The following is a 10488-nucleotide window of genomic DNA, read 5'->3' as shown; positions in this document are numbered from 1 at the left end:
ATGGGACAATAATCAGATACTTTATACTGTATTTTAAATAAAGAATTTTATTTCCCCCTCAAAAAAAAAAAGTTACCTTTATTTGTTAATTACATTCCTCTACACAAAGTAACCCTTGTTACTATTAGCTTCATACCTGTCTTCAGGCACCAGTGAGCACAGCCATTCACTGGGAACAAAAGCCCCTACAGTTCCAGCTTTCATTGGTGGTTTCTTTTTTCACTGGGCATAAGCCAGACTCAAACTGTTGGAGGGGGGAAGTAACAGGCACACATAAGCCACTATTTATTTTTGATCCTCATACAAGACACCTGATACAAGCCAAGATGAAGAGAAATCCAAAGATTCAGTGTACAAGCATGGGAACTCACAAGAGTGAATTTCGAAGGGATGGCAGAAAAGGAAGGGGGAGGGTGGAAATGCATGAATTCGGTTTCCAGCTAAAAGGTCTCTCCCTTTTTTCTCAGGTGAATGTGCCATTGTTGCTACACAGAGATACGGAGAGCTCAGGCGTTCTGTGCTTAAATCACTTCTTTTACCTAAGTAATTTCAGAAAAAGGACCTTCCAACAAGAGAACTGATTGCTGCTGGTGAGAAAACATTTCTTATTCCTAACTTTCCTTTGATACAGAAATGAGTTTTGGCTGACAAATGCATTACAAGACTAGCTATACCAAAAAAAAAAAAAAAAAAAAGACAAATGATAGATGCTTAGAAATTAGTTAGCAAAATATATGTTCTGATAGAGAGATGAAGGTGATTTTTATGGTGTTGGCTGTCATTTTTTTTTCTGTACTCAGTTTAACTAACATTGGATCCTGTAGCATCAAAATTTCAGAATATTGAATTTAAACTGCCTCCAGCTACAACTCCATAAATTACCCCTCCAAAACCCTGTGGATTTTCAATAGGATGGTAATCAATTATTTAAGCTTCAAATAAATAATCATGTGACTTGGAGAGATTTACACTTTGATTTTTTGTGAATACATTATGAAAGACAGAACTAATTCACACATTCCATACTTGATTTATAGTGACATATCGGGTGCGATTTCAAAGCCATAACTATTTATGTTTACATAGAGTGTTAACAGGTTAATATAAATGCTATATTTTATTATTAACATTTGACAGATAAACTAATGTTAAAGTCGTTAGCCTTCACATAGAGTTGCTTTAAAAACTGAGTTGTCAAGAGTAGTAGTACACCCCATAGAAGTGGTGTATAATGATCTGCTTTTGCTGACTCAAGTTAGTGGTCTGCACCAACATAGTGAAAATTTGAATGGAGTTTCTATTCCCAAAAATTTCTCATCCTGCAAGCGTAGCTAAAAGTTATAAACTTTCCTTATGAAACACTGGAAAATTTTATGTTTTCTTATTAAAATTCTATAATGTCCAATCTTTAAATTAGTATGCAGAATTAATAAGCTCCAAAGGATGTGTCTTTCTAAAACTCACTCAATAATAGAAAGGATGAACAAATTTAAGGTGGAAGGTATGTGAAAGAAAGAACAACTCTGATGCCATGTTGGGGGTGAAAGGGAACTGTGATGGACAAGTCTGAGGACAATAAATATTATGAGTGTATTAATTATTTTAACATTTGGGGGAAATTTCTTCAGAAACACAGAATTGCAACAATAAGATGATACTTTTTTTTTTTCTGTTTCTTAATGTGCATTTCTTTTTTCCAGTCACTTGGATAGAATACTTTTTTGAGTTTGCCAGTTATTGGAAGCATTATTTGAATTTGTTCACCAGCAATTGAACTGTTAACAGTGATGTTAGTGGTGTTGGAGGATTCATTGAAGAAAGGATAAAACGTGCTGCACTTTTTATGCCTTCATGTCCTGAGAAGCGTGAAGCATTTTGTTTTGCCAGTGCTCAGGGCTATAATTCCACCTAGATGTCACTACTAAATTCAAGTTTGAAATTTTCTTTATAAATGCAGGCAAAAGTGCTTTGGGGGATTTTGTTTGTTTGTTTGTTTGTTTTAATTTTATTTGTCTGTTTAAGTCAAAGCACTTTATCAGCAGGTCATTCTGGCATCTCCTAAAGCTCAGTCTTTGAAAAATGAATCTCCGGTGAGAATCAGCAAGCTGACTGGGTGATATCCTGGGCTACACAGATTACATTTTCTAACCTAGTACAAATCATTGGATATTGCCTTGAACATCAGAGTTTTTATGTCTAAAGACAGCTGTACAGGGCAGAAAGAAGAGCTATTTATTCAAAATATTTGGCTTTGTTTTGCCTCTCCTCAACCGTCACTTTTGTTCTCTGACTTTTATCAAGACCAGAAGTTACTGAATTTCTTATAGTGATCTTGTCAGGAAGAGAAGCAATCACCTTCAGAATATGGAAGCAGACAGGAACATTGGTGGATAGTTTTATTAAGAAGAATTTGAGATGGAAATCACTTTTTAAATGCCATGAAGAATAGGGGAAATATTTGAGTTCTTGTTGTGAGAAATAGTTGGAAATCAGAATATTTGTTTGAAAATTATCTCACAAGATAGTGACTTCCTGATAATGCCCTGGTTCACAAAGTTAGGCTTTGTTTTCCAGTTTCCTTGCTGCACTGAAAAGGATCAAATAATGCTCCATTCAACATTGGCCTTGCCCCTCCTGCTAATTGCAGTCTCATCAAACCTTGCAATGGCAATCAAAAAGGAAAAAAGAGCACCTCAGACACTGTCAAGAGGTAATGTATATTTCCTCATCTTACCATGTAGATCTGGAAATGTTTTTATTTAGAATATACCTGGAAGAATATATATACTTTCTTAGGTGTGATTCTCTAAGGATAAGTGAAACACTAAGTAGTGTATCTTTTTCCTCCATGTCATTTCACTCCATCAGTTTGTTCTTAAGGATACGTCTGAGGGCCTCATATAGCCTCTGTAATTTATGTCACTCATAGTGACCTAGTAGAAGCAAATAAACTAAATTGATTCTCTGAAACCCAGCTGCACTTGAAGAACTGTTAGTGAAAAAATATTTTTTCAGATGCCTGTTAAAAGATAATTTGATATGGTAACTTATAGCTACTGAAACACAATTTCATAACTTCAGTTTCTGTGCAATTTTTTTTTTCTACAGACCCATTTGTATACATAGAACAACAGGTTGAGCCATTTGTGGCGGTTTTGGGATGATCTTTCCTCTTCACTTTCATTTCCTTATTAGCAGATATTCACATTTAAAGGATTCTATTGTGGTTCATAATTTTCAACCTGGATGTTAAACGAATATGCTATTTTAAGTTCTTTATGTCTAATCAAGAAAAAATGAGTGGAAAAATAGCTTGCTGAGGTCTTTTCCTCTTCTCAGGCTTTCCTCTCCTTTCAGGCCCACTCACCCCCCCAAAATTTCCAGCTCCCTCCCTGAGCTGCACTGCAAGCTGTGCAAAGCATGCAGACCCCACGACTCACATTTGAATTCTTCCCATACGAAGCCTTGGCAGAGCCCTGCATTCACACAGGTGCCATCAGAGGCCAGTTGCTCGGGAGGCATCTGGGCAGCAAAAGGAAGTGTAGGAACAGAAGAACTGTAGGAATTGTACTGAAGTTGTAAGTTATTCCATATGGCAAAAAATAAATAAATAAATACAGGGCAGTCAAAAGGCTTCATAAAATACCAGGAACAAGGATAAATGCTTTTCCATATGAAAAACTTTGTAGATACAAGACAATATTTTCTAACCCTTGGACTACCTAAAGAGAAATGTCAAATCACTTTTCATAAGTAGTATCCACGGAGAAAAGTTATACCCAATCTGGTATCTATTGCCTATCTTGCCTAGATCAGAATTTATTTTTCCCACTCCACCTAAATGCAAAAAATAATAATAAAAATAAAAATAAAATTAAAAAGAAAAAGCAAGGAGTCAATTTTATTGTGTCAATTTTGAAACAAATTATCACAGAAAGCAAGTGTCAGTTTTCTAATTCTGGTTTATGGGATTTTGGGATACTGCAGAGCCTTGAGAACATTACATGTAATTTTCACAGATCAAAAGGGAATACTCTAGCATGCTGTAAAATGACCCCAGCTGACTTCTCTGTGTGACTACCTACGTCAGCAGTTGATTTCAGCCAGGGCTGGGAACACACTGTTCAAGAAGCTAGAACCCCACCATCAACCAGACAGACCTGAAATCAATAATACTTTCCTGAAAGAAGAGATGGCCTAGTAGCCTCACAAGCAATTGTCCCATGGGAAGGCTAACAGTAAATCTCTGCACAACCAAGGCTGGACCAAGCACTGCCCAGACACTGCAAAAGAACAGGAGACTTAATGTGGTCCATACCCAGAAGCTATTCTGCCACATGCAGTTCCTGTGAAGGCCTTTGTGAACAGAGGTGACACAGCCCAGGAGGCAGGGACATTCTGCATTGTTTCTGACATCTTTGGGGTACGAAGGCCTGAAACCAAACAGTCTGCTTTTTGAGTTCAGTGCTTCAGCTATGGATGGGCTGCAGTGCTGGTGATTCATTAGGATTCTGTTTTGGAGGAGATTTTATTTAACAGACATTCTTTTATTAAATTATTTAATTTAATGAAGTACTTGCAACTCCATGGATTGAAATTTGTGACTCAGGAGTTATGTTTAAAACTATGTATTCTTCAAAAACTATTCACATTAAAGTTAATATTATTTGACTTTTCATATTTTATTTTTCTCTCTCATTTTTATAAGCCAGCTTTCTTTTTAATCCCCAGCATCTACATTAAATACAGAGCAGACAATATGAAGAAGAAATATGAAGATATAAAGAATTTTGTCACTGATTTAGGGACCTCTGAGTATTCAGAAAGAGATCTAATGAGTTTGCCAAAGGACTTGAACTGGGTACAAATCCTCAGCCAGCTGAGGTTTTTTAAATATCCCAATGCACCTATCAGCAGATTTAGAATTTGTATATCCACAGTGTTTGGGAATATTTGACTGGAAAAAAAAATCCCATTTGTTTACAACTACCAATAAATGTCAAAAATGTAATTTCTTATGAGTTACTTGCCTGGCCACCAGTTAACCCTTTTCTTATATTTCTAGGGTGGGGCGATGAAATAACCTGGGTACAAACTTATGAAGAAGGGCTTTATCAAGCAAAGAAAAGGTAAGAGATTACCAAATAGTTTTGAGACAAAGTTGTTAATCAGATGGTCATGCCTGAACACACTGTAATGAAACAGAACAAAAAAACACAGTCACAGCTGATTTGCAGACCACTCACTCAAATAAAACAGCTTTTCTGCATATAAATAAAAGCGGTTGTAGCGATCTTATTACTCTGAAGCAACATTAGGCCATTAGGCAAGTCTGCTTTGAACACTGTCCTTTCTTTGTGGAAAGACGACACTGCTGTTCAACAGCAGTGTTGTCATTTGAATAAGCAATGATAAATAGACATAATAATAATGAAGTTTTTGTTTGTTTGTTTGTTTTTTAATGTATCATGGATCTCTGATTTCCTCCTCAATCAACAGCTAGAAATCAATTATATTTGTTCTTGCATGGTGACCTACCACAATTTCTCACTATCCTGGTAGGACCAAAAGTTAAATGAGTCATTCTCTGGGTTTCAGCTGAAAATATATTTGAGGATTCATAACAATACTTATTTAAATCGCTATTAATCACATTAATTTTAGACTATAATAACGTAGCACAATATATTGTTAAATTTAAATTTAGCAAATTGAAATTTCAGTTTAGCAATACTTTGTGCTACACTATTATAGTCTAAAATTATATTTATATTATAGGAATCCCATCTGGATGCCTACCTGGGCAACCTGCTCTAGGGAACCTCGTTTGGCACAGGGAATGGACCTGATGATCTCTTGAGGTCTCTTCCAACCCCTACAATTCTGTGATTCTGTGAAATCAAATTTTTTAAAGTAAATGGCAATCAATTTCTTGTACCCTGTGAAAATGTCTAGGAACTGAACAGTTCTTGACAGTGACTGCAAATCAAGCATTAATAACTCATTGACTGAACAGTAACACAAGTTGAAAAAACGTAGGAGAAAATGCATAGAATTGTTTTATGTTTTGACATCCAAAGAATATAAAACTTTGATACCCTATAAAAACATTTACCAAAATAAATAAATAAATAAAAATAAAAGGTACAGTACATCTGATCAAGACAGCTTTAAAGAAAGAAAGAAAGAAAGAAAGAAAGAAAGAAAGAAAGAAAGAAAGAAAGAAAGAAAGAAAGAAAGAAAGAAAGAAAAAGAAAACACTTTCCATAGGGAGCATTTTATGAGAAACCTAATTTTATAAAAATTATTTCATTCCAGTTTACAGATTATTTTTATTTTAATAATCATGGAGAATTACACACCTAGGCAATATTAAATATCTCTTCAGTACTCATAGTTTGATTGTATATTAACTGGGAATGAAATGATTCTGACTCTGTGGTATCTCTCTTGTAGAATCTTTTGCTTTAGAAAAACTGTATAGACAAGGAATCTCTGTTTCTCTACTTTCTTTTGTTTCCTTTGTCTCTTTTACAAAAAAAGCCTGTCATCCCTCACAGAATGCCCATATGGTTTTCCTGTGAGTTAACATAAGACGAAATGCAATTTGCCTTTTCCAGTCTGCTAGTAAAATCATCTATTTATGTACTTGTCAAATTATCTAACCACATGTTTTATTATTATTATTAATAAAGTAACAAACCACTGATGGTCATTCACCATTTGGAAGACTGCCAATACTGCCAAGGTAATTTTGATTTTTTTTTGAGTGTTAAATTTTTGTAAACATAATACATACAAATATCTATATATTTACCTTGTACTTACAAAAACTTATTTAAAGAAATAGGTATATGAAATTGTAGTTGAAAAGCTAAGAATTTATAACTACTTTTTTACAAAAAGTACACTATGAACCTACTAAAAAAAGAACATAAAATATTCAACGCTGCTGTCCTTCTATCCCTGTTGCAGCACTTGTCAGTTTAAATTAAGAGTAACATATTTGCTACTGACTCATTGAACAGATTTAATATTGTTTGGCCCTCCTGAACGGGTAACTAGAGAAGCAGACAAGACTGCTGAAATTGATCTAACAAGAATTTTCTGAGAATAATGCACTTTTGTCAAGCAGAGACATGGTATCTGTTGAAACTACAGGCTTCAACAGGCTTCATAAATAACAGAAGAGAGCTTCCATTTTCATAGCTGGGAGGTTGCACAGACATGGGTTAAAAAAAAAAAAAAAAAAAAAAGGCTGTGACAGAGCCCTGAAGTGTCTCCTCAGGAATGTGAATCGGCAGTGACAGGAACAATATGGCCAGTCTCCAGTGCCCAAACACAGAAGGAAAAGCAGTGTTGGAGATGGACTTCAAAATGCTCATGTCTTTTCTAGCACTGAAGAAAGCTTTTGCTGAAAATGAAGAGGTACAAGAAATGGCCCAAAATAACTTCGTTATGCTGAATCTCATGGTATGAAAGGTTTGGGGAGATTTGACAGGTATCACTATTTGACTTGTGTTTTCTCTTTCTAAGTCTTGAATTTTTCATGCCATTTTAGCTAAGTACCTCTGGCATTTCAGTTACATGCACATATATGCATTTGTGTGTGGATATACACACACAAGTAGTACCTTTGGTGTTTCTGTCCTCTGGTATGAGATTGTTCACAAGGGGCCCTACTCCAGGAATAGATATTTACAGGAATATTTTAATAATTAGCTTTAATTTCTCTGCCAGCATGAAACTACAGATAAAAACCTGTCACCTGATGGACAATATGTGCCTCGAATCATGTTTATAGGTAGGTACAATATTTATGCATCTTTTCAAGGTATGATTTCTGAATCTATGCAAGTTTTCTCTTCTGGGGACATCAAAATGAATAATTTTTTAAAAAGAAAATAGCTCAGAACTTGTCATTACCATTAGCCTGGAATTTGGCAGACCTGAGTTCAGTTCTCCCTCTATCGGAGGCTTCAGCCCCAGGGAAATTCCTCAGGTTACAGATATGTTCTGGGGGGTACCTTGTGCTTGGGAACAAGGTGCCTAAATATCTATTAGCATCTGGGCCTCTGTTAACCATTGTTAGCTCTCTGTCTTTTTTGCTAGCACTGTTATGTGATAAAGTTTGCTGAAAGCAGTCAAATACCTAACAACGTAGATGTCCATAGTGCAGACATTACCACAAAGTCAATGGTCAGTGGAGTCTAAGTAATGATTTCTTGCATCATAAAGTTGACTTCTGGAATAAACCAAATGAATCGTGCCCCACAGTCCACATTCCTTTTTGCTGACTGTGCAGGGAACCTAAGGCGGCCAGCTCTGGCATAGCATCCAAAGTTAGGTGGGATGAAGTCCACACTCAGACAGAGCAAGGTAGCAACAGGAGTTTGATGATTAATTAACAAAAAGCTTGTAAAGGGAACCTGTTGAGTAATGTTCACAACAACTTGCTTTCACAATAGAAACATTAAGAACCACAAGATCTTAGCTCTGAAGGCTCTCGGTAGGTCATGGTAATATTGCATTAAGTCTGCATCACCTTCACTATCAGTGCATCCAAACTGGCCTCTCCCAAGGTAACCCCAGAACTTGTTATACAGGATATTTTTCTTTAAATATGGATGAAATGCATGCGTAATCAATCCCTTAAAAATACCTGCATAATATAAAACTGAGCTCTAGCTTTTGTTCAGGATTTCTCTGCATAAAGAGCAGTTGGTTGGAACAGAGCGTAACGGCCTTGTAATTGCATGGCTGATGAAATCAGGACTTCTCAGGAACAGGGCTGTCAGTGCTGCACCATGGGCATCGCCTTCAGCTGTTGTGGAAAGCAGTGATTAATACGGTTACTTTTTCAGACCCATCTCTCACAGTAAGAGCTGATATCACAGGAAGATACTCTAATCGGCTATACGCTTATGAGCCACAAGACATACCATTCTGTAAGTGCCCACTTTATGGTGTTACTTTGCATTTCACACTGTAAGCAGCGAGATACACACTAATCCCAATCATCTGTGCTTGAGAATCAGTTAAGATCTCAAAGTAATGAATAAAGAATGTGTGTGAGCATTTACAATCATTTATAATCATCTAACCTGTTCTAGCAAGACACTTTAGCCCATTTGTAGTAGTCCCACTGAATTTACTGGGACTACTCAGGTAAGACAAGTTGAAAGAGAGTTATGTGAGAACAATCAGGACCAGGATCTGAGCAGTTTGCTGGAGAGTGGTGAAAGTCACTATGGCTCAACTACAATATAGTATCCAACTGCAATATGTAAACAGCTAGTGGTGGGAGGAAAACAGAAAAAAAAAATGCTGGTGGTTACCTGAGTACCACCTATGACCCATATTTCAAAAAGGAATGTGATTTTTCAAGTTGAGCTAGTCCTTACACTATACCATCTACCTGACACCAGTGCAGTATCTCACCGCAAATGTGCATGTCACATCTGATTACCAGGTTTGCTGTTGAGAAGTAAAGAAGTTGAAAGTAATCTTGTGAAATCCCTTTAAGTTAAACATTTTGATTCACAAAAGTTTTTGCCTTCATCTTTAGCATTCTTATGCAAGAATTTTTACTATGTACTATACAAAGCTTTAAAATATAATGTGACCCTGAATAAATTTTATAGTGAATAATTTACTAATCAAACTAAATTTTCTTAATTGTACAATGCATTTTAAGTACGTTTTACTGTTCTTATTTATTTTTCTTTCAGTAATACAGAACATGAAGAAAGCATTACGTCTCATTCAGACAGAACTGTAACAGTGAAATGATCATAGCCTCTACAGTGTGAAGCTGCACCAGGATATCCAATATTTTAAAACATTTTAGTTAACCTTTCTGTCTCTACTAGCATTTTGAACTCTAACCAAGCAACTTTAATATACCAGATTTCGTAAGAAATATATATGCATGATTTGGAGAACAAACATAAAAAGGCCATCATGGCCACTTGGGAAACAGAAGAAATCTATCAAACACTTTGAAGTTAGTTTTCTGAATAATTGAAAGTGATGGTTTAAGGTGCAGCAACTTTGAGCTGCATTTTATTAATTCAACTATAGCTTCATTGTCAGCTACAACTTCTGACCAAGAGCTATAGACAATCTTTTTTTTATGTCAATTTACAATTTATTATGTAATGTAATATCTACATCTCAGCTCCTAATTTTTATTTCATGTAGCTTGTAAGTCTTTAGTGTAGCTCAGATTTACATGCTGTCCTGGTTCCAGTTAGGACAGAGTTAATGTTCCCTCATAGTAGCTGGTAGGGTGCTATGTTTTGGATTAGGATGAGAAGAGCGCTGATAACATGCTGATGTTTTAATTGTTGCAGAGCAGTGCTTACACCAGGCCAAGGACTTTTCGGCTTCTCGCTCTGTCCTGCCAGCGAGCAGGCTGGGGGTGCAGCAGGAGCTGGGAGGGGACAGACCCAGGACAGCTGACCCAAACTGGCCAAAGGGGTATTC

At 36.1% G+C, this 10488-nt stretch overlaps 1 protein-coding gene across 1 annotated transcript; it reads left to right on the top strand.

Annotated features, from left to right (window-relative positions):
- Positions 1-239: 239 nt before the first annotated feature.
- On the top strand, positions 240-10234 carry AGR3 (anterior gradient 3, protein disulphide isomerase family member). Its single transcript, XM_080580438.1, has 9 exons — positions 240-351; positions 468-590; positions 2575-2710; positions 5066-5129; positions 6696-6748; positions 7397-7473; positions 7741-7804; positions 8865-8948; positions 9732-10234. Exons 3-9 carry the CDS (start codon positions 2605-2607, stop codon positions 9779-9781), a joined length of 498 nt encoding a protein of 165 aa, XP_080436564.1. The 5' UTR covers positions 240-351; positions 468-590; positions 2575-2604; the 3' UTR covers positions 9782-10234.
- Positions 10235-10488: the final 254 nt, after the last annotated feature.

The sequence above is a fragment of the Anser brachyrhynchus genome, assembly GCF_964034855.1.
Source record: "Anser brachyrhynchus genome assembly, chromosome: 2".
NCBI classification, from domain to species: domain Eukaryota; kingdom Metazoa; phylum Chordata; class Aves; order Anseriformes; family Anatidae; genus Anser; species Anser brachyrhynchus.
The sequence above is the reverse complement of the archived record's forward strand: the minus strand, read 5'-3'. Positions and strand labels throughout refer to the sequence as shown.

Excerpts from the sequence above, each read along its gene's own strand:
- AGR3 (XM_080580438.1), top strand. The coding sequence starts at position 2,605 with ATGCTCCATTCAACATTGGCCTTGCCCCTCCTGCTAATTGCAGTCTCA. Across the intron at positions 2,711-5,065 it reads ACCTCAGACACTGTCAAGAG|GGTGGGGCGATGAAATAACC; the intron begins GTAATGTATATT and ends TTATATTTCTAG. Across the intron at positions 6,749-7,396 it reads AGACTGCCAATACTGCCAAG|CACTGAAGAAAGCTTTTGCT; the intron begins GTAATTTTGATT and ends TGTCTTTTCTAG.